This window comes from Harpegnathos saltator, unplaced genomic scaffold, assembly GCF_003227715.2.
Source record: "Harpegnathos saltator strain DR-91 unplaced genomic scaffold, Hsal_v8.6 scaffold498, whole genome shotgun sequence".
NCBI lineage: Eukaryota > Metazoa > Arthropoda > Insecta > Hymenoptera > Formicidae > Harpegnathos > Harpegnathos saltator.
The window spans coordinates 1,588,089-1,613,412 of record NW_020230313.1 but is presented as its reverse complement, the minus strand read 5'-3'; the positions used below and the strand labels follow the sequence as shown (position 1 = coordinate 1,613,412).

The window sequence follows — 25,324 nt, the reverse complement described above, 5'->3', positions numbered from 1 at the left end:
TGAGTCTGTTCTTTATAGCTGCACTGCTGAACTAGTGCAATAAGCTAGAATGAGTGCAATAAGCTAGAATGAGAAAAAAATATAGTTGTCTCATTTTAACTTATTGCAGTAGTTCAGTAGTGCAGCTATAAAGAACAGACCCATTGTATAATGGCCTTTATTCCTCGGTTCATGGTGTGAAGTGGATAAGAGGATCTTGTTCCGTTCCTTTATTTACGGACCTTGGTCAGAATGTTAGGGTAGTCTTCCTCAAACTTCTCTCTGATTTTAAACTTTTCTTGTACTTCTATTATTGTATCTTTCTAGACAGCATAAAATTTCTAAAAGGCCATCTTGAGGTTATCCTCAAGGGACGTTTTTAGCACGTTGGGACGTTCTTTGGGGGTCTGTGCTGACTGGGTTAATGACTGGATGAGCTACTTTCTCAAAGTAGTCTCTTCCCCAATTTTATATTTACAAAAAAAAAAATAGACTTGATTATACGTGGCTATATATCTATATTGTATACTTTTAGTGCATTTCAGTAAAAGATTAAAACAATTTTTATTTCTCAAGTAATATAGTTCGACAGTAAATTAAACAGATTTTTATTAATTTTTGACGTTTTTTATTAATTTATGAGAAAGAGGACACCTGATATATATTTTTTATCTTCAGAGCTGTTACAAATTAAAAATGATATATATTTGTAAGGAATATACAATATATTAAAATAACATAATTTTGTTTAATATCTTATTTGTTATAAAGGAACTGTAGAAAGAAATATATAGTAATTATACAAAAAGAGATAGTCAATCTCTGCAACCAGAACCATTTATTTATGCTAAATGTCACTCAATCACTTCATTCACTCATTCACTGACCCACTTACTCATTCACTCATGCATTCATGCACACGTTCGTGCGCACCATATATACATGCACCATACAAATGGATTCAGCTAAATGTCTTGTTGAACGACAAATAACAGGCACTGGTAAGAATTGCTTCTCTTTTGTTTTCTGCTACTTCCATTTTTGCATTACATCAAAGTATGGCAAAGTTTATTTTCGCATTTACACTTATCAAAGTAACTTTATGTTACTTCCAGATGTATCCTATATCTGTTATGTATATAAGAACAATTTTAAATATTCAAGTATTTGTCATATCATTAAAGAATCTGCAAACACTAATTGTTCTCAATTTTATCCTTTTTGAATTGTCTGTTGTCAGTATTTTAACATATTTGTATATTAATTACATTGATTTTCTGCAACACCGACTAAACAGCATAATTATTTGCGCTCGATGTTTAGAAATATTATAAAATAGCCCTAACAAATTTAACTCACTATTGCTGTTGTCTCATACATATTATCGATAATATATTAGCAAAGCCGTAAATCTAGCTATTATGGTTTTGCCACTCCACGTTCGGAAACTGTAGGAAGCATATATGAAAGCATATTTAAATTGATCGCTACTCGGCGTCATTCACATAAGAAAGTCCGGGAAGTACATTCATAAGTGAAATGTATTGCGTTATCTGTTATGCTGTGCATGCATCCTACTATTATGCAGTTCTTCACTGTAAAATGATTGCATTAATGTGTCCGACGTCTACTTAGTTTCATTACCTAAGCATCCAGCTTAAGTAATGGCCATCCAATTGATTTTCAGGATTGTCCCTTATTTGCACATCATTCAATTCTTGGAAATTGCGAACAGTTCGTAGTTCGGTGAAATTGTTGTTCACTGAATGGCCCCCATGCGTTCTTACTTCTCTCTTTCTAAGAGCATCCTTTACTAATCTTTGTCTACGTTCCTCTTCTGTCTCAATAGCGGATCTCGTAAATCTCATTTCTCTAGCTCTCAAAGCATCTCTGCGCAATCTTTCTTTCCTCTCCTCTTCCGTTTCCTTAGCATACTGATTCAATCGAGCTTCTCGTCTTTTTGCTGATTCTTTATTCAATCTTTCTCTTCTTTGTTCTGGAGTTTCGCTTGCATACAAAGATAACCTCTTGATTCTTCTTCTTTCAGCTTCGCGATCTAATCTTTTTCTCCTGTCCTCCGGTGTTTCGTTGTACATCCTGTATTCTCTTTTCCTCGCTGCTTCAGCGTCGAGCCTCTTCCTTCGTTGTTCGGGTGTTTCGTAATACATTCTCATTTCGCGCCTCTTCGCCGCCTCCTTCGCTAATCTCTGCAAACGTTGCTCCTCACTCTCTTGTTCGTATAGTTTTCTCCGTTTCTCTCTCATGCACTCAGCCTTTTTCCTCAACCTCTCTCTGTAATCTTGCACAACAGACTTTAGCCTGACGTGTTTCTTAGGTTTCTTAGATACCTTAATCTTCTCTTCCTCCAAAATGTCTCCAGCGTCTGTTAATTGGCCCCTACGTTTCGCTATCGTGATTATGCCAGTGTCAATATCAATAGGAATTTGTATATTCTGTTTAGTGTCCTTTAAAACTCGCAATCGTACGCTGGCCTCATTATCGCTATCACACAACCATTCAGTGGTATAAAATGTACCATGGCCTGCGCCCTCTTCCCTTTTTATGTTAAGATTAAGTCCATCCAGAAATTCATTGGGTATTGTCACTGCAGAGATATTGTAATTGGACGTCTGTATTTGTTCATCATTCCTAATAAATACCTCCGTTGTACTAGACTGCTTTTGGAATTCGATATTAATGGAATCAGAATCTAATGTGCCCAAATAAATGGGGTCTGTTAGTACATTTGTAATGGTGCTGCTCTGTATATTACCTAAAGTAGAATTTGTCGTATTGGATTCAGTTGTTTCATTTCGCATACAATGATCTTCATTGATTACTTTGTCATCAATTATGCTGCAGTTCTTGGTCTCTTTGATCTCGATAGCACAAAAATGTTGCGCTGCCGTGACTATTTCCACTTCATTAAAGTCTGTCTCAGGCTCATTATTCTCTGGTTTAATATATACTGAGATCAAATCTGTAGGCTGATTTCTTATATCTTGTACATCACCTTTAGATATTTCCATGTCCCCGTGGAGACTGGATAATACAGCATGAACACTGAAATTATATAACAATATGTTTTGAATAAAATATTTTATATTTATAGCATATTAGTCATACAATATTTATAATCTTCAAAAATATACTGATCAAAACAATCAAAGAATTATATATTGAATGAACAGTTATATCAACTTCAATTAAATGTAGCAGTAGATAATTAATAAATTTTATACGTTTACTAAAGATGAAAATTAGATATTAAGAGAAGTACTGAACACTGAAGCATTTATTTAGTGATATGAAGGAATTCAAGGAAATGATTTTGTGATTGTTTAGAGCAGTATATAATAACAGAATATAAACAAAAATATTTGCAATATAAAGAAATAAATGTTAACCATCGTCTCGTCGCTTTGATTATCGACAGGATTAGAATCAGACGTTAAGACCTCACTATTAATCACGGCAGGTATCCTCCATACCTGCGTATCGTCTGCTTGACAGCTGATTCAAGATGGCGGCGTGGATGGCACTTTAAAGTTGTGCATTTTCCCGTTATCTATCAGCATCACGCTCGATGCGACTGTACTTTTATGTCTTTACGTCACATGATAATGTTATGAGTCGCGCGTAAACTTGGCACCTGTCGAATTAATTGCGCGACTTTACCCCAAATTCATTCGAACGTCGAGCGCAGCCCGTCCATCCACGTCCTTCGTCATAGCTAAAACGAAGAAACTACAGAAATGACCACAGAAAATATCTCTAGAAAGTACAAGTTTAAAGTCTGATTGGCACTGTACTAGAGAGACGTCTGAGAATGGCTATTCCGTATGCAGCATACAAATTTTACAGGGGACGTATTTTCTGATACGCCCTCTAACAAAGTACATGCAAACCATGATCGTTACTAACATTTATCGATAGTAACAAAAATGTTGGCCGCTCTCATGTTCTTCTCTGAAGCGACCATAGACTTATAGAAATAGACTACGGCCGGTATTCATAGTCGGATCTTATATTTAAGATCATCTTAAGTTTATCTTCAGATACTGTACAAATTACTTCATTGGCTACGAAGTATCTGAAAGTGAACTTAAGACGATCCTAAATATAAGACTCGACTATGAATACCGGCCTACGCCTCCTTATGGGCGCGCTGAAGACAACATTAGAAGACAGAGATATTGCGTGAGTGAGGCTCTCTTTCTCGCTCTGTGTTAGGAGAGGGGAGAAAAGGATATAAAGGGAAAAATAACGTTGTATGCGGTCCAGCGACTGTAACAAATGCTTCGAAGTGTTTCTCTGTCCTATTTTATTTTTCGGATAATATTCGTAACAGTTCAAGCCCTGCCAATGAAAAATTGTTTTTTATTTGTATTTCCATGTAAAATTGTTTATTAATTATATTTAACGATGAAAGTACATTTTTCAAAGTAATATTTTTGTGTTTTATAACTTTGATATCAGAGAATGAATAAAATATAATTATATTGATATATATGATATATATAATATAGTTCTATAAATATAATTGAACTGATAATAAAGTAGATTTTGAATATTTATATTACAAGAATAATAAATTTTATTTAAAAATAAACAATCAGCAATTTGACATGCAAACCATAACATTAGTACTGCTCGTACAACTCTCCAACTCTCCTTCACCTTTTCGGTTTCCCCTACCAAGACACATGTTAGACAGAGACACACTCACTCAGCTATCGATCCTCTCACTTTAATGTTTTCCTCAAGTTCTCTCATTGGACGCGCAATCTATCTTTATAAGTCTATAGGGCCAGAACATAGACTTCTGCATGACGCATAATACACAACGCATAAGAGAATCAACCAATCAGAGTTCTTCATTTCTGTCCTGAGGAGGGAAATGAAGAAAACTAATTGGTTTATTCTTTTATGTGTTATGTATTATGTGTTATGCAGAAGTCTGTGCTCTGGCCCCATGGCTCGGCTAAAAACGGCCCATGACATTTCTCCTTCTTCTCTCTGGTAGAACTAAGCAAGAGGAACGTAAAAGTCCTCTTCCATTCAGCGATATTTCGTACAATTTTTTAATAATAATCGCCATTTGAAATGTTGCTACAACATTGCAGATATAATAATGCAAAATATTGTTTTTGCAATGTTTCTGCAATATTACACTGCGATGTACAATGGCTGCGTTCAGTAAAACAAAATGATCAGTGAGTGCTTAGTGATTATTGTCTGTGATTGGAGCATTCTTTTATTCTTCATAGACCCAGAAGTATTTACCAATCAGGAGCGAGAATTACTAAGCGCTCACTGATTACTTTGTTCTGCTGAACGCAGCCAATGTTGCAACATTGTAGCAATATTGCTACAATTGTCTGTGTTATATGGATTTCTAACCTACTATTTCTTGTAAGGAAATGAGTAAACAAACCGTGTATGTACGCTTTGCCGTTATCGTCAGGACAAACGTAGTGTATATACATTTTCTCAGGGGGCGCGACGGAAAAAACATCCTGATGTAACCGGCTTGGTAGCCACTCTCCAGTTCCTCTGTGCTTGCTATGTTTTTTTTTTTATGAAAGTAGAGCGAATGAGAACCATGCATACTTTGTCGTTACCATCGGGACGGACATAGTTTATATATACTTCCTCAGAGAACACGTCAAAGAAAACGTCTCTTGGAATCCAGCCCAATGACCGCTCTTACACCCGTATTCACAGTCAGGCCTTATATTTAAGAGTTCCTTAAGTTTATCTTCAGATGGTTTGTAGCCAATAAAATCATCCGTGTAGCATCTAAAGATGGATATAAGGAAGCCTCAAATATAAGGCCTGACTATGAATACGGGTATTAGGCTTCTCTCTGGTATGCATGTATAGGGTCTGGGGGTTGGCGTTAAGCCAGCGGCACACGATGCTTGTTTTCGTGCTGGATTGCTTGCTGGATAAAAATACTGCGTTCTGATTGGTGCATTTCCATCCATCTTCGGAAATGTACCAATCAGAACGCAGTATTTTCATCCAGCAAGCAATCCAGCACGAAAACAAGCACCGTGTGCCGTTGGTTTTAGTCTAAGGTTTTTCCAGTACACAGCCATCTATTGAATGAATGAGTGAATTCATGTATACGGTTAAAATATAAGAATAAAAAACAAGTGAAAAAATAAGAATAAGCAAGGATAAAATAACGTGTGAAATCATATATAAGTCAGCCTACAATCAATAATAATACATTCTTAGTGGTAAAAATTTAGCCGGGACGTTACAATACAAGGATTGTGTTTACATCTCGTTTGGTATATTCAGGTAAAACATTTATATATTATTATAATTATTTGCAATTATTTTATAACTTACTATTATAATTTATGAAGTATTTATTAATTGTTAACTAATTGTAATATTGTATCAACATTACAATTATCCAATTAATAATGTAAGTACAGTATATTTATTATATTTACATAGAGGTTACATTGTTTAAAAAATGATATTGATGTAATATATAATATGTTATTAAAAATAGATGGGAGATGTTATAAAATTCAAGAAACATGTTACTAACAGGATGTTTTTATTATATTTTAAAGTATTTTATACTTAATTTGAAATATGTTAAAGATATATTTATCTAGATAATAGTATATGACAAATTGAAATTATGTAATCATAATTAGATTTCTGTTCTCCATTAGTTGCGCGTTTGTGTCATTATTCAAATATAACTAAAAACTATCAAATAAATATATTCCCAATGAATAATTTAAAATAAAATAATGGCACAGTTACTTGAATTATATTTGCTGTAGATTAGCTATTATGCTTTTACTATTAAAACATGTTCGCATTTTATCTGTATATTGGATAATCACCTTATTCTATTTATATAATTTAATTTAATTATTTGATTTGATAGCATGTTAATAAAATTGCAGATATTGTGTTATCAGGATAGAAATACTTTCATATATTTATATATATATATGAATGTTTTCAAAATTATTTAAATATAAGAAAAAAATGTTATGTTTATTATTAACATTTATTATATTATCACTGATTGGGAATTATTATTAAGTTACTAATCTCTTCAGATCTATTTAAGTTAAGATTAGATTTTGATAATAATTATTATCTAGTAGTTATCGAAATCTGATCCTAATGTTGGAAGATAATATATAGTTCTGTAAAGAAAAGTATGTATGAAAGAAAAGGAAATATTGTATGTGATACAACAATTCAAACAAATTTGACTAATTTACAAAGTTTACAAATTTGATAAAATTATATGAACAATTTACTATTTAATTATAAGATTTTTTTTAAAAGTTTTATAAGCTGTATATATATAATGTTCATAAAAATTTAGAGATTACTATTATAATTGCCACAGCAGCATATATATAATGGTTATTATTAGTAATATAAGAAGTTACATATGCTTCGAAAATGTTTTATAAAAGATTTGTAAAATGTTTTTATTTAAACACATTTAACTTGCAAGACATCTCTTATGAAAAAATACTCAAAATGACACTCAATTTGAGTGTAAATTCGAACACTCAACTGAATATAATACACAACTTGAGTGTAACCCTTATACTTGAGTGTTGATATGAATGATATCTTCAACCTGAGAATTATGTCAGTGCTGTCAAGTGCTGCAGTTTATTCATCAAACTGTATATCCAGCTTATTATTATACTAAGCTTTAGTGTAACAACTGCTTCAGATTTAAACACAAGTATGTTACCTTTAACCTGAGAATTATGTCAGTGTTATTTTCAACTTGAGAGTTAATTTGAGCATTACTTTACATAGACTTGAGAGATAATTTGAGCATTACTCTACATAGAGTAACGCTCAAATTAACTCTCAAGTTGAAAATAACACTGACATAATTCTCAGATTGAAGGTAACATACTTGTGTTTAAATCTGAAGCAGTTGTTACACTAAAGCTTAGTATAATAATAAGCTAGATATACAGTGTGATGAATAAACTGCAGCACTTGACAGGTTATATTCTGGGGGGGACCCCTAAATATATCAGAGGGGTTACGTTTTAGAAAAAAATGTTAAATATGAATGTGTACGATTTCAAAAAGTCTATTTATTAGTCTATTTATTAGTCTTAGTCTATTTATTAGTCTTATCAATTTGATCTTGAGTCTATTTATTAGTCTTATCAATTTGATCTTGAGTGGCGTTGCCAAGGTTAGGTCAAGGTCAATTTAATTTTTTTAAATGAAAACCCCCATTTTTTATTATATCTTTTTCTACCAATTCATTTTAATAACTTTTGTCTGAAACATTTTTTATTTGCCTAATATTTTGTGAGATATTTAAGGAAAATGATAACTTTTTCAATATTTAACTTACGATATCTCACTAACTATTTGTCGGAAGGGAAAATAGTACTAGACTTTTTTACTCTATTTTGTCTCAAAAATATATTGTTATAATAATGCCTTACCTTTTGTTAACTTATCGACTTTTAGAAATTTCAAAATCATCAAATTAACAAAAGTCAGAGCGCTATTGTAACAATATATTCTTGAGACCAAATAGAGTAACAAAATCTAGTACTATTTTTTCCTCCAACAAATAGTTAACGAGATATCGTAAGTTAAATATTGAAAAAAATTAATAAGTTTTCCTTAAATATTTCAAAAAATATTAGGCAAATAAAAAAATGTTTCAGATAAAAGTTGTTAAAATTAATTGGTAGGAAAAGATGATGCAATAAAAAATTGGGATTTTCATTTAAGGAATGTAATGATTAGTGTATATCTCGAAAGCGGCGCCATCTGTAAATAAAATGCTATCGCTATCTTATGTCCCCTTTCAAACTTGTTTGAAACATTTTTCTCTAAAATGCTTAGTTTTTGAGATATTTTGCCGTCCCGGTACTTTTTATATACTTTTGCGCTCACTCTCGCACTCGCACTTTCTTGCACTCAGGTAAATGAAAACACTCGCGTAACAAACATGAAGCTTTACTATTCACAGTACAGCTCACTCAAGCTTTAAACAAGAATAATTCTCTGATCTACAATTCTTGCGTCTGTCTACGATGACAGCTTGCCGGAAACTCTCTATCAGCTGTTGTTGTTTTCTTATCGATTTTCTGTCGTCCAGACAATCTTCGTTCAGTTATCAAAATCAGCATCAGATGCCTAAGGCTCATGGACAACGGACGCTGCCACAAACCTTGTGGCTCGAACACAACATTGCTCCCCCTCTTTGAAAAATTGTCGTCCCGACAATTCTCTTAGGCAAGGTCATCCTCTTCCTTGACTCCAGAGATCTTCATGACTCCTGTCCTACCCTGAGCTGCTGCTACAGGTTACCGGATTCCTGATCTCAATCAAGGATTCTGAGGATCTTGACTCTTCGCCTTCAGAACATCATCTCTATCCTCGTCCTCTAGGAGGTGATCAGTCTCCAGGACCTTTCTAAAACGATCCGCTTGTTATTCCGCTTCTTCGTCCGTTTCCTCCTTGGTTCCTCTTCAGACGGGGGGGGGGGATTCCCGTGGACCCAACGTTCTTTTAAAGAACACCCCAAGTCCCTGCCTCAGCATTCACCCAATGCCCCACGGAAAAACTACAGTCAAAAACCGTGGGTAAGGCAGTCTTCTTAGTCCGTTGTAGATGGACAAACTCTGACAAGTTGGAGAACGATTCCGGGAAAAGCGATAAAAAACGATGTTACTAAAAAACAAAGAAATGAATAAACCTTTATTCTTAAAAACAAATAACCTACATTTGTTATCGGGCTCAGACTTTCAACAGACATCAAATCGTTCGTTCACAAAAAGAAGCTAGCCTATCAGAATGAACCATTTTCTTCCTATGCCTTTTCGACCTCTGAATACAATAAACAACATCGCTCAATTTCTTGACAATTTCAAAAGGTCCTTCCCAATGCGACTGTAGCTTCGGCGCTTTTCCTACTCTTCGATGAGGATTGAAAAACCAAACTTTACTTCCCTCGGCAAAATGACACTTTCTTGCATTTTGATCATAACGAAATTTGGCAGATAAAGATTTTTGATATAAATTTTGCCTAGCGACTTCATGAACGGTATCTAGTATAACGGTATCAATAGTTTTTTTCGAAGCTGTTGGCAATAATCACTTGACATCTTTGTCCTGGAAGGAGGAATTCCGCGCAACAAATCTAATGGCAACTTGAGTTCTCGGCCAAAATATAACTCAGCTGGTGAAATTCCAGTGGATTCATGTTTCGAGGAACGATACGCGAGAAAAAACATCGGTATCCAAACGATCCCAATCTTTCTGATTTTCAGAAATAAATTTTGATAAATAATTTACAATAGTGAAATGCTGCCGCTCCACTTGACCGTCAGATTGCGGATGCAATGCAGAAATACGTGTCTTTTTAATTCCTAACAACCTCGAAACTTCCTGGAACAACCGAGATTCAAAATTTCTGTGTGGTCTGTATGGAGTTCAAGAGGCACCCCATGTCTGGAAACAAATTGTTTCACGAATACATCCGCCACAGTAGAAGCTCTCATATTCCTGACAGGAAAAGCTTCGACCCATGTGAAACAATCCACAATTACCAATAAATTGATGCCAAACCAAAAAATAAAAACCACCTATTTCCTGAAAAAGCAGTAGGAAGAGGTCCAAGAATATCCATTTGAAGTCTCTCTATTTGGAGAAACAGTTTGTCAAAGCGGTCGCTGTTGGTCTTTTCAATGATTTTTCGCCGAATTATTCACATTTGAAGAAAAAATCAGTCATATCGAAACGATTAAGAAAGCATTTTAAAGAGGAGATTTTGTACTATCACATGCCTTTTATCGGATTGCATTACGATGCTTTGTCATCCGCCATTTTCAGTAAGTTTTTTTTGCTACTTTGAAATAAATCGATTCTTTAATTAGAAATTCCAAGCTTTATTTTCATTTTTTAAATATCTTTCTGTTTATTATTTATCAAGTTATGATTATTTGAAGTTTGGTAAATTTTTCCCACATTTTAAGTGTACCGCTTTTTTTTGGAGTAAGTGTATTTTAATATTCTATTTCTCTTTTTTGTTTCAGTTGAGTTTTAGGAAAGCTACATCTGGTATCGATGATACGGATTTTTCGAACACTATTTCTTCGTTTGCTTGTATCTCAATTATTTTTTATAACTGCTGACCATAAAAAGTCATGAATATTCTTAAAGGTGTATATTTTCATATAAAAAAAAACTCCCAATCTTATAACTCCAATGGTTTTCCAGAAAAAAATTCTTGAAATTTATCCTTTTTTCGGGCTCTTAGATGTATATGCCCCCATAAAACGAAGAATATATGAAGCGCTAATGTGACTACATCAATGTTGTTTAGAGTTAGACAAAATTCTGTAGAAAGAATTAATCAGTGTTTAAATGTGTATAGTGAATAGTTCGAACATTTTATAATGTAAAAATATGAAAAACTATGAAGTTTTTATTCAATTTATGGTTTTCACCTTAGTTTGAATTCTATGTTAAAGTTTAAATATTTATAACTTTTGATAGAAGTATTTTTCAAAGAAATGTTCCAGATAAAGTTTACTTGCTTTGTCGTAAAATTTAAATATGTAACATTTTATAGAAGGTTGCTTTCGAAATTGCAAAGTTACCTCTTGCTTTTTCAAGGTGAAGCAGATATGAATTTTTGTTTACATAGAAAGACTCTTCGACTTTTTGTATACATGAAACTTTCTCATGAACAACTTTTTGATATGATATATATTTTTAGTTTTTGAGTTATTACACTTTACCTGCCATCCTATACATACTGTGATATAATTACTAGTTAATACAATTATATGTACATTTATAATATGTATTATAATGCAATTTGATAAAAAAAATATTTTTTGATCGAATAATTTAGATAATGTAGTGCATGAAGAAAATAAAAACTTTTACCTATTTATATATTTGTAAGAAAAATAATTTATTTTACAATTTATTACAGACAAGAAAAATCTGCTATGAAAAGGAGGCGAAATAATCAATTAATAATTGGATTATCAGATTTGGATGATAAACATCATAAGACATCTTCAAAAATAGCGAATAAAAGCTATATAATGGAAAGAAATAAAATGAAAATGAAAGTTAAAGCAAACGATGAAAAGATGATCAAGACAAATGCACGGAGTAAAAATGTCGAATTCTTCAAAGAAGATTTAGAAACACCTAATAAAAAGAAACGAAAGTTAGAAGAAGTGTCATTTACAGATTTTAATATGGAAACGTTACAGCAAAAACAGAAAACAGATGTAGATATAAATATCAATGTAAAATTAAGTCCTAGCTTTGCACAATGTACGGAATGGACCGACATTGATTACATCAGTGAGATTAATAATATTGATAGACATATTGCAGAAAATGTAGTAAAGCTTTTTAAGGAGGATAATACAATACCTTTCATCGCAAGATACAGGAAAAATATGACCGGAAATATAGAACCGGACAAGTTGAGAGAGCTTAAGAACAGTTTCGACGAAGTTAAAATTATTAAACATCGTGTCACGGAAATTATTAAAGCGATCAACAAATTAGGATGTTGGTCACCAGAAATTCATTCTATTATAACATCTACAAAATCTCTTGCCGATCTTGAATATATTTATTCCTTATTTAAACCAACAGCAAAACGATCTCTAGCGGAAAAAGCAAGAGAATTAGGTCTGCTGAGTATTAGTAATGCCATTTTACAAGGGCAAGAGATACCGTTGTTGGCGTCTTTGGTAGACAAACAAAAGGAAGGCTTAAGAAATGAGAAGGAAGTGGAAGATAGTATTATACATATAATAGCAGACATTGTTAGTAAGAATAAGGAAATTTTGGAAAAAGTTATTATTTTGCGGAAAACGTCCGTCATAGAGATACAAACAATTCAACGTAAAACAAAAGAAAGTGTAGAAGACGAGCCAAAAAATATGTTGGATAAGCAGAAATACGAAATGTATTTCAATTTTAAAATAATTGAAAGAAACATTAAGCCACATCAAATATTAGCTATTAACCGAGCTGAATCAAGAAAAATTCTCTCTATAAAAATTGTTATTCCTGATACTTTCGAAAAAACTTTCAAGAAATATTGTTTGTCACGTTATTCATTTGCAGCAAACGTAACAAGATTGCATATGGATTTATTTAGCAAAAGTGTTGAATATGCTTATAAAAATTTGATTAAACGACTAGTGATACGCCGTGTGAAAACTGAAATGAAAATTAGAGCAGAGACAGCATCCATAGAAGTTTTCGCAGCTAATGTTAAGCAATTACTTCTAGCTCCTCCGGTTCGAGGCAAAATTATCCTTGGTATAGATCCAGGTTTCAGTCATGGATGTAAACTTGCTGTTGTGTCGGAATGCGGCGATCTTCTCGACACAAATGTGATATATCCTCATACAAATTCCAAAACAGCTTATGAACGCTCAGTTGATATATTAGTAAAATTAATGAATAAGTATAAATGCACAGTATTAGCATTAGGAAACGGTACGGCATGTAGGGAAACCGAATTGTTTGTCAAAGAAATAATAAAATCAAAAGCGCTCGGCACTCTAGATGTCAAATATATTATTGTCAACGAGGCTGGATCTTCAGTTTATAGTTGTAGTCCTGAAGCAAAATCTGAATTTCCAAATATTGATGTTAATTTGATATCAGCTATTTCGATAGCAAGGCGTCTGCAAGATCCACTAGCTGAATTGGTTAAAATAGATCCGAAACATTTAGGAGTTGGAATGTATCAACACGATCTTCCTGAAAAGCAATTAATAAATGCTCTAGACGAAGTAAGTATGAACTTCTTATATTACAATAACAACAAAAATAATAATTGTAATAAAAAAGGAATTATAAACTAAAATAATTAAAAAATATTATTTTAAGAAAAGAAAGTAAAAGAAGGTACCAAATGTACATTTCAAAAAAGACAGAAAAAACATAAATTATGAGAAATATTAAAAAAAAATATTAAAAAAAAAAGTAAAGACAATTTTACATAAAAAATTTTAAAATTTAAGATATATTAGGTGAGTACAAATGTTTTGATGAATTTTGTGATAGAAAAATTATAAATTGTTTTATTAAAAAATGATTTATTCATCTTATTAATAATAGGTAATCGCTGTTGTTTTTTATTATTTTTGGTATATTATATATCTATGTATTTGTAAGTGCTACTATAAATCTAGTCAGATATCAATCATGACATCTTTAAGAAACTTATCAACATTTTTGCACTCGCCTAATGTTTTATAACTTTATTGTTTTATTTATTTGTCTGACTAAAGTGGTAATATTAAAAAGTTGTACTAACTAAAAATTAAAAAAAAAACTTATGTTCTATAAAAAAATGTTTTGTACAAAAAATGTTAGCAGAATTTAGTATGTCTAGTTATATTACAATTTTTAGATACATTCAAATTCTTTTTAATAAGAACTTATTAAGAACAAATTAAATTAAATTAAAAACATTTGATATATTCGAATATAATTTCTATTATAACTATATGATAAACACTACTTACGTCAAAGTAATAATTATAATAGAGTTACATTTTGTTTAATAATTTGAAAAAGAAGTATTATAAATCTCTTACATAATACAATAAAATTTTTATGTTACAATGGTCAATTTGAGCCCGCACACGTTATAAACGTCTAAATTATTTTAAAAATGTTTTTACTTATAAATAGCTAAGCTTCCAAACGTTTCGGCTCTGAATTTGGTCCTCAGCAGTGTTTAAAAAAATGCTAATATTTAGGCCAATTTGTATCTTCTAATCTACATATTTGTTATCGCTAAGATGTCCCAAGAATCATATTACTCTACTCTACTATCAGCCTACGGCTATTCATCTATAAAGATGATTCCTATCTTGCCATTTAGAAGGGAATAATAATGTGCCGCATATGCCTCATGTAGTCGCACTTCATGATCTCCATGTGCTAGATTTTTGTAATCTCCAAATGTATTGTACATTATAACCGAACAGAAAACAATAGGACTCATTAATTCAAGTTGAACGTGACACAACAAAATAATGTTTTCATATCTGAATTTTCGGTGGGATCCACCAACGGATATCGCATATACTTATATGTTTGACATTGCAAGAAACATAAACATACATAGATAATAAAAGTCATATGCTTACATTAGAAAGTCATCTATTTGGGCATTGCATTAATTCGTGCCGTTTTTGTACTTGGAATATTTATTATTTTCATAATATGTTACAATCAGACATCAATCTAAAGTAATTGCCGTTGCTTTCGGCTACTTTTTGCTATCATTCTGATAAAAGCTGAATCTCTCGTCGAAACAAGGACCTGTTTTTTGAAGCAATCTAATCATCGACACATATTCGGAGTTTCTAGAGGTTGATGAAGTGCGTGTCTTTCCAAGGCATATTGCATAGAACGGAACAGGTAAAAATCGAAAGGAGCAAGATCGGGAGAATACGTTGGTCCAAGAGAACTTTTTATTCCAGGCCTATAAGTGTTTCTTTAATCGTTCTTGCTACGTACGGTCTAACGTTGTCATGTTGGAAAATCATTTTCCGCCTATTACTATCTACTGACGGCTTTTTTGCATCAATTCGTCGTTCAATTATTTCAATTGGCGTTGATAAAGTATGACATTAACCGCTTCACTGGGATTCAGAAGCTGATGATACACTACGCCTTCCATATTCCACTAAATGCATAGCATTATCTTCTTTCGGTAAATATTCTGTTTTGGTATCAATGTTGAAAGTTGACCGGGGTCCATCCAAGGCTTTCTCCGTATCAGATTTTCGTAGCACATCCACTTTTCGTCCCCAGTCATGATACGCCACAAAAAATTCTTCCTATGTTTAATAAGCAAAGAAATACAAATGTTTAAGCGATTTAATTTTGAGCTTTCTGACAATTGATGAGACATTCATTTTCCTTCTTTGTAGATTTTCCCTAGGACATATAGCTGTGTCGAAACGGTTGATTTGTCAACTCCGAGGGCTACTGACAATTCTCTATGCCAGATTTTCATCCAATAACTCCCGCAGTTATCTCCTCGTCGTCAAATTTTTTAGGCTACCTTGAGTGTTTTTTTGTTTTGAACTTCAATGGGTGCATTCAGTACTACAACCGCTCACTGAGCGCTCAATGAGCTTTTACATTTGATTGGTATATTCCTTTAGATTTAAAAATATACATCAATCAGATGCAAGAGCTCACTTAGCGCTCAGTGAGCCCTTACATCTGATTGGTGTATATTTTTAAATCTAAAGGTATATACCAATCAAATGTAAAAGCTCACTTAGCGCTCAGTGAGCGGTTGTAGTACTGAATGCACCCATTATTATCACTTTCTTTGAAACGTTGCATCTACTTTCTACACGTTCTTTCCGAAAGAGTACCTTTGCCATAAATGTCCAGAAGCAATTGATAAGCTTCAGCTGTACTTCTTTTTTAAGTCAAAATAATGAAGAAGCACATGTTGGAAAAACACTTTATCGCGTTCCATATTCACTTCACTCTTTATCATCTTTTTCTGTATACAGAAACTTGTTGACCGAATGTTGTTTACAAATGACGAAATGTATAACCTCTAAAACCTAATCTAATAACATGAACTGAAGTCTAGAACTCTGTTCCTAACGGCACAAATTAATGCAACCTCCTAATAAGAGCGTTAAGAATGAAACAATATGACGCAGATAACAACAAAATATCTGCAACATTTAGTTGCGTATAAGACAATCAAGAACTGACATAAATTTACAGACATCTTGTTGATAGTCTTATATGCAACAGTTGATTTCTTATATGCAACATTACAGAAATCATGCGTTTGCTGTAATATGATTCGTATTCTAAAATTTCGAGATTGTCGAAATCGAATTCATGGCTTAGGTTCATACGATGTCCGTCTACCACAAATGGATTCCCATAATTAATTTGTCTATATTCTCGAATTCAAGTTCTGAACAGCCTACTTGTCTGATCCGTATAAAATGCGTCACAGTTTTTATATTATATGTGGTAAACAACATTTTTGTTCAGCATGTCCGAGATTGTATCTTTCTATATCTCAATAATGCCACACAATTCTCGAGACCTACAGAAACCGATCTTGATACTAAGTGTCTTGATACAATAAAAACATTTTTATAATAATTTAGATACATTTATAATGTGACTCGACTAATAATATAAAAAAACTCTTTATATTAATTATGCGCAAATAAATTTTAGAACTAGAAATTAATTTTCAAACATCCAATAAAAATTAAAATATTAATGATTACAGGCTATCACTGAAGCTGTAAGTTTTATTGGAGTCGATATCAATACAGCTTCAAAATGTCTTCTGCGAAGAGTGGCTGGTCTTACAAATTCTAAAGCTGTGAATGTCATAGATTGGAGAACTAAACATGGTACATTCAAAAATAGAGCACAATTGTTAAATGTGAAAGGTATCGGCAGCAAGACGTTTGAGCAGTGCGCAGGATTTATAAGAATTTTGCCAGAAACAGCATCAATTAATCAAAATATAGTGACAGAGAAGAAATCGAAGAATCCACAGAATGATTTCAATTTATTAGATCAAACGTGGATCCACCCAGAATCGTATACAATAGCGAATAAATTTATAAAATACTGCCAATGTAATTTGAATGATTTTGGTACATCTAAATTTATTGAAAAAATAAATTTATACGCGAATGGAAAATATACGGAATTGGCTGAACAGTTTGATACCAACAAAGCTACAATAGAAATTATAATTAAAAGTCTAACTATGAAGAAAGATGAAGATATACGATCGACATTAAATCATCCATTGTTCAATGACAATATGCGAAATATCGGTGATTTGAATAATGGTACTACATTAAATGGTATCATACGAAACGTTACACACTTTGGCGTGTTTGTAGATATTGGAGTTGGTACAAATGGATTGATACACATTAAATATTTAAAAAATCAGTCTTTGCGTATAGGACAATATGTAACAGTGAAAGTATTGTCCGTTAAACAAGATTGTAATAGAATAAGTCTCGAACTGATGAAAATATTATATTAAGTTGGTGCAAAAATAATTGCAATTTTTACGTATTGAACGCATATATCAGTTAAAAATTATATTTATTAATCAAAATAAAGACCATTGGCCTGCATATATTTCCCCCACCGGGAAACAAGTTTGTTTATTCCTACAAGATAGAATTCTGAAAAAGATAACGATAACTTAACGAGAAAAATCGGCGCCAACTTATGAATTTAAAATGATTAAAACCGCAATTATTTTTGCACCAACTTAATAAATCATTGCATGAATTAACTAATAATTATGATGATGTAACAATGATATATCAATAACGTTTATCTTCAATTAATTAGTCTTTCGCTAGAAAATACGTCTTCGAAAAGTGGATACCTATTTATGAATATCATATATAGGGTGCTCTAAAAAGGTCGGGACTCTTAAAAATCTCGAAAGATTCAAGTTTTACAGAAAAATGTTTCAGACAAAAGTTATAGGGCTCAAAACGATGTATTTACTGATATTATCAGTTTGAATAGCATTGCCAAAGTCAGGTCAAGGTCAACTTAATTTTTTTTAATTGAAACTCCCATTTTTATTATATAATTTTTTTCTACCAATTAATTTCAATAACTTTTGTCTGAAACATTTTCTTATTTGCTTAATATTTTTTGAGATATTTAAGGAAAACTCAGTAACTTTTTCAATATTTAACTTACCATATCTCGCTAGCTATTTGTCGAGAGAAAAAATAGTACTAGATTTTTTTACTCTATTTGGTCTTAAGAATATATTGTTACAATAGCATCCTGACTTTTGTTAATTTGATGGTTTTGAAATTTCCGAAGGTCGATAAGTTAACAAAAGGTAAGACATTATTAACAACATATTTTTAAGACGAAATAGAATAAAAAAGTCTAGTACTATTTTTTTCCGATAAATAGTTAGCGAGATATCGTAAGTAAAATATTGAAAAAGTTACCGAGTTTTCCTTAAGTATCTCAAAAAATATTAGGCAAATAAAAAAATATTTTAGACAAAAGTTGTTAAAATTAATTAGTAGAAAAAGATGGTATGATAGAAAATGAGGTTTCTGTTTAAAAAAATTAAGTTGATCTTAACCTGACCTTGGAAACGCTACTCAAAGTCAAACTGATAAGATCAATAAATATATCATTTTAAGCCCTATAACTTTTGTCTGAAACACTTTTCTGTAAAACTTATATCTTTCGAAATTTTTAAGGGTTCCAACCTTTTTGTCCGAGGCACTCTGTATATATGTATCGTCATACAATATACAGAGTGTCCCATTTTAATGTCCTACCTCAAATAACTCTTCAGTATTGAAATTTCAAGGAAAATGATCTGAATTAAAGTTGTAGGGATTTAAGTAAGCTACCTTATAATGACCTTGACTTTGACCTTGACCTCTATTTTCAAGGTCATTTGAAGGTTGAAGGAACTTGTTTTTAAATGGGAACTCTTATTTTCTATTACATTGTTTTTTTCTACTAGTTTTCTACTAGTTAATTTGAACAACTTTTGTCTAAAACATTTTTTTCTTTGTCTAACATGTTTTGAGATATTTGAGGAAAACTTGATAACTTTTTCAATATTTAACTTACGATATCTCGCTAATTATTTGTCGGAAGAAAAAGTGGTACTAGACTTTCTTGCTTTATTTAGTCTCAAGAATATATTGCTATAGCGCCCTGATTTTTGTTAATTTGATGATTTTGAAATTTCCAAAAATCATTAAGTTAACAAAAGTCAAAACGCTATTATAACAATATATTCTTGAGACTAAATAAAGCAAGAAAGTCTAATACCACATTTTCTTTCGACAAATAGTTAGTGAGATATCATAAGTTAAATATTGAAAAAGTTATCAAGTTTTCTTCAAATATCTCAAAACATGTTAGACAAATAAAAAAATGTTTTAGACAAAAGTTGTTCCAATTAACTAGTAGAAAAAAAAGTGTAATAAAAAATAAGAGTTCCCATTTAAAAAACGCAAATTGACCTTCAAATGACCTTGAAAATAGAGGTCAAGATCAAAGTCAAGGTCGTCATAAGGTAGTTCACTTAAATCCCTACAACTTTTATTCAGATCATTTTCCTTGAAACTTCAATACTGAAGAGTTATTTGGGGTGGGACATTAAAATAGGACACCCTATATATTATTTATTTTACATTTATTTTTGAATTTTCGTTGTCAACAAAAAATCACAGACAATATTGAGATATTTGAGACATTTGACTAACATTAAATAATTGAAGCACAATAATATATTTTTTGTATCTATGTTCCTATAAGATATTTGTTTACAACATGTTCGTATACCATGCTTCGAAATTTGTAGTATAAAAATTAAATATTAAATTATTTTTTGTATATAACTGTGCTACATAATAAGAAACGTAATTAAAATGTGTGTATTTATAAGGATACTCAAATAAATTATATTATCTAAACAATAGTTTTTATGTACTATAATAAACTACAAAAAGTTTATAAACAATAAAAGACAAACGGATCAAAATTACCTTATATATTTATAAGTGTATATTTATAAGTGGTAAAGTATATTTATAAGTGTATATTTATAAGTGGTAAAGTATATTTATAAGTGTATATTTATAAGTGGTAAAGTATATTTATAAGTGGTAAAGCGTTGTGTAAGCCATTCGTGAATAGTAACTATTTTATTATATAGCGAGTGCTTTTCATCTCAAGTCGTAGCGAAAAAATTAATGAAGTCAGAAACATTATTGATACATTATGTTTGCTGCATATTTTTTAATCATTTTTCACTATGATTGAAACTGAACTAGATGTTAAAATAACACTTGATATTATGTTTTTCATATTTTTAATTATGAAACAAAATATATTCAGTTAAATCATAAAAAAATGTTCAGCGGAAATACCTGTATAGGTAACAAACCCATGTTTAATGTCGAATATCAGATAGATTCCTATAAATAATATACAGTAATCAAAAGATGTAAGCATCGTTATGCTTGAAAAACGTTATTCTTACAAACATATAATACAATATATGTAATACAAGAATAATAAACATGAACTATAAAAATAATGTCGAAGCTCATTAGAATTCCTAGTTCCTGTTCGATTATTAGAATTAAGTTTCTGAACTTAAACATTAAAATGACATTAAATTTTAATTGTGATGTCAGAAGCGAATAAAATGTTGCATGTCAATTGTTATTATATTGTGATAAGTTCGCACATGATAAAAAGAAATCTGCAGAATCTTATTAAGATATCTTGTCTTGATATTGCAAATATATTCAACATAACTTTTGGATATAAGAAGGATATAAATAAAATACATTAACTTTAGCCTCCGATATCTCCTAAACGGCTAGAGATACAGGCCTGTTTTTTCTTTGCAACAATATAGTCCTGTATCAACCCTATTCTCACTATAAATTTCGACTCTCAATTCCCAGTAGAAGTGGAGATATTAACAGTACAACTTAAAAATGTAACCTGCGATGTCTCCTAAAAGGCTCCAGATACAGGAATGCGCTTTTGCCACAATATAGTCCTATATATACTCTATTCTCATTATTAAGCTCGAATCTCAATTCCCAGTAGAAACAGAAATATTAACAGTTCAATTAAAAAATGTAATCTTCGATGTCTCCTAAACGGTTCAAGATACAGGAACGCGGCTTTGCCACAATATAGTCCCTATATCAACTCTATTCTCACCACAGAACTCGACTCTCAATTCCCCATAGAAGCGGATATTTTAACAGTACAATTTAAAAAACTTTAACCTTCGATATCACCTAAACAGCTCAAGGAACGCGCTTTTGCCACAATATAGTCCTATATCAACGCTATTCTCACCATAAAGCTCGACTGTCAATTCTCAGTAGAAACGGAAATATTAAGAGTACAATTTAAAAACTTTAACCTTCGATATCTCCTGAACGGCTCAAGATACAGGAACGCTGGTTATAGGCGAACTTGCCTCGTTAGGGCATCGTCGCAGTATCGTTGTTGTGAAAAATAGGGAATAAGAAGTTAAACATCCGCACCGTTGTAAAAAGAGGGGCGATGGCGTCCCTTCGCAAGTAAAATGTTAGGCCCTTGCGAACGCGAACGTTAAATTCCACCGCGGCTGCGAACGTTCCCCGACTATTTTCTTCGTTGAAAGTGAATCTTCATAACTCGCGCTTGATCATGCGTTGAGACTCTATCGAGAGTGGGAAATTAAAGCGGGAGTTGATGATATAGGCTGCGTTCTGAAATTCACTGCCAGTACTGAAAATTTATAATATACGTGACACAAACCATGTATTTTAAGGCCATCAGTCTTTATAGTATCTCGTCGATGCATAAGGTTTATATTACCTGTATATACATATTTTGAAACGTTTTCTTTTGAAACATTTATTATATCAAACAGATTTTGCGTGTCACGTAATGTCCTTCGGACTACACGGACATTATTATTTTGATCATTTTGATTTCTTTGATATTCATTAAGAATTATCCAGAACGCAACTGTCATGTTGAACAACTCAATTGTCGTGTGAAATGTTCTGATTTTCACAAATTCATATAAAATTTTTCATTTTTCACTCATTCACAGAAGTCTTTCACAGGTATTTATCCCTCTAATTTACTCAACAAATTAACTCGAATAAACGAATGATTCGTATCAATTTTTCTTGTCTTATAAAGAAATGAGAGAATAAATCAGTATCGAAAATTGAGGACCGATCAATATTTAATTTATTCATCAAAATAACGCGGATAAATGAACGATTCGTATGAATTTTTTTTTCTTATAGAAAAATGAAAGAGTAAATCAGTACCGAAAATCGAATATCGATTAATACTATAAATCAGTGTCAGAAAATTGTCCAAGTGCAATGACAATTTGTTCTCATTTTTCAGGTACTTACCCCTCTAATCTTATTCAACAAATTAACTCAGATAAACGAACGATTCGTATCAACTTTTTTGTCTTTTAAAAAAATGAGAAAGTAAGTCAGTACCGAAAACCGAATATCGATTGATACCATAAATCAGTGTTAGAAAATTGTCCAAGTGCAATGACAATTTGTTCTCATTTTTCAGGTACTTACCCCTCTAATTTACTGAACAAATTAACTCGGATAAACGAACGATTCGTATCAATTTTTTTGTCTTATAAAACAATGAAAAAATAAATCAGTACCGAAAATCGAAGACCGTTCAATATTTAATTTTTTCATCAAATTAACGCGGATAAATAAACAATTTGTATCAATCTCTTTTTCTTTTATAGAGAAATCAAAGACCAAATCAGTATCGAAAACCGAATACTATAAATCAGCGTTAGAAAACTGTCTAAGTGCAATGACAAGTTGTTTTCATCTTGCAGGTACTTACCCCACTAATTTATTCAACAAATTAAGTCGGATAAAAGAACGATTCGTATCAATTTTTATTCTCTTATAAAGAAATTAGAGAATCAGTCAGTACCGAAAATTGAAGCCCGATCAATATTTAACTTATTCATCAAATTAACGCGGATAAATGAACGATTCGTAAGAATTTTTTTTCTTATAGAGAAATGAAAGAGTAAATCAGTACCGAAAACCGAATATCGATTAATACCATAAATCAGTGTTAAAAAATTGCCCACGTGCAATGACAATTTGTTCTTATTTTTCAAGTACTTACCCCTCTAATCTTATTCAACAAATTAACTCGGATAAACGGACGATTCGTATCAATTTTTTTGTCTTATAAAAAAATGAGAAAGTAAGTCAGTACCGAAAACCGAAGACTGATCAATACCATAAATCAATGTCAAGAAAATTGTCCAAGTGCAATGACAAGTTGTTTTCATCTTGCAGGTACTTATCCCACTAATTTACTCAACGAATTAAGTCGAATGAAAGAATTGTATTCAATTTTTATTCTGTTATAAAGAAATTAAAGAATCAGTCAGTACCGAAAGTTGAATGTATGGATTTTTTTTCTTATAGAGAAATGAAAGAGTAAATCAGTACCGAAAATCGAATAATACCGTAAATCAGTGTCAGAAAATTGTCCAAGTACAATGACAATTTGTTCTCATTTTTCAGGTATTTATCCCTCTAATTTACTCAACAAATTAACTCGAATAAACGAATGATTCGTATCAATTTTTCTTGTCTTATAAAGAAATGAGAGAATAAATCAGTACCGAAAATTGAAGACCGATCAATATTTAATTTATTCATCAAATTAACGCGGATAAATGAACGAGTCGTATCAATTTTTTTTCTTGTAGAGAAAAGAAAGAGTAAATCAGTACCGAAAATTGAATATCGATCAATACCAGAAATTAGTGTCAGAAGATTGTCCAAGTGCAATGACAATTGGTTCTCATTTTTCAGATTTGATAAAAAAAAAAAAAGTCTTTTCCGAGTCGAAATATTAATTCTACATTGATCCTGCAAATTGCATCCAATTTGAAAAATCAATGCAGAATATCTAGATGCGCAATAGTGAACAAGCTTTGTCCTACCTGAACGTTACATCTGGCTACTCTCGCAGTCTCGCCCATGATGAGTCTTCAACAGCGACGTATTCCGCAGTTATTTAATACTCGTTTATCTCGATAATGTATATGTACTTAATCCTTATATTCTTAATTTAAATGAGCAATTTTTGTTGATGTTGATTATATATTCGCTTAACAGCGCAAGAAAGACAACAAAGATAAAAACGTAAATAAAACTGCCTTTGTTAGAACTGCGCGTGAGATAAATATATAAGGATTAAATAATCATATAAGAATTAGAGGAAATGGGGAGATGAAAAACACTTTTTATTCTCATCATTCTTAAAGTTCTTTTTTCCTTTTTTCTTCTTTTTTTTCTTTTCTTTTTTCTAATGAGAATGATGAGAATTGTAGCTCTCAAAAGAGCTGAAGCTGCAAAGGCAAAGACAACGGTTATGTCTAATAATGCTGTTTCACTAATAGAGATTTTAATTCAGATTCGGTACAATAAGAAAGATAAACAAGAATGAGAAACGGACATTCTAGCAGATTCTAAACGAAAACAGCAATCTGAGCATTATTAGACGAATAAAAATCAACACTTGTAAAATTTATATCAGATTCTAAGATCATTATTCATAGTTTTCTAAATTGTGTGCAATTTTTCATTGAGAACATAATTAAAAATTTGTATTCATAAACCTTAGCTTGCCTCAGCAACCTTGCTTGAAGAGCAAGCACATTCATATT

At 31.6% G+C, this 25,324-nt stretch overlaps 2 protein-coding genes across 5 annotated transcripts; one reads left to right on the top strand and one right to left on the bottom strand.

The window, feature by feature from the left end:
- Positions 1-1,590: 1,590 nt before the first annotated feature.
- LOC105185435 (stress response protein NST1) lies at positions 1,591-3,804 on the bottom strand. Of its 2 annotated transcripts, none has more exons than XM_011144947.3 (2): positions 3,387-3,804; positions 1,591-3,042 (listed from the first exon to the last, which is right to left on the bottom strand). In XM_011144947.3, the coding sequence occupies exon 2, from the start codon at positions 3,006-3,008 to the stop codon at positions 1,620-1,622; it is 1,389 nt and encodes a 462-aa protein (XP_011143249.1). In that variant the 5' UTR covers positions 3,009-3,042; positions 3,387-3,804; the 3' UTR covers positions 1,591-1,619. The 2 variants fall into 2 exon arrangements, with proteins under 2 accessions (XP_011143249.1, XP_011143250.1); XM_011144948.3 differs by having other exon boundaries at positions 3,471-3,804.
- A 2,201-nt stretch (positions 3,805-6,005) lies between these two features.
- On the top strand, positions 6,006-18,665 carry LOC105185434 (S1 RNA-binding domain-containing protein 1). Of its 3 annotated transcripts, none has more exons than XM_019842470.2 (4): positions 6,006-6,291; positions 11,064-11,190; positions 11,972-13,808; positions 17,315-18,665. In XM_019842470.2, the coding sequence occupies exons 3-4, from the start codon at positions 11,988-11,990 to the stop codon at positions 18,092-18,094; spliced, it is 2,601 nt and encodes an 866-aa protein (XP_019698029.1). In that variant the 5' UTR covers positions 6,006-6,291; positions 11,064-11,190; positions 11,972-11,987; the 3' UTR covers positions 18,095-18,665. The 3 variants fall into 3 exon arrangements, with proteins under 3 accessions (XP_019698029.1, XP_011143247.1, XP_011143248.1); XM_011144946.3 differs by lacking the exon at positions 6,006-6,291 and adding an exon at positions 8,917-10,859; XM_011144945.2 differs by lacking the exon at positions 11,064-11,190.
- Positions 18,666-25,324: the final 6,659 nt, after the last annotated feature.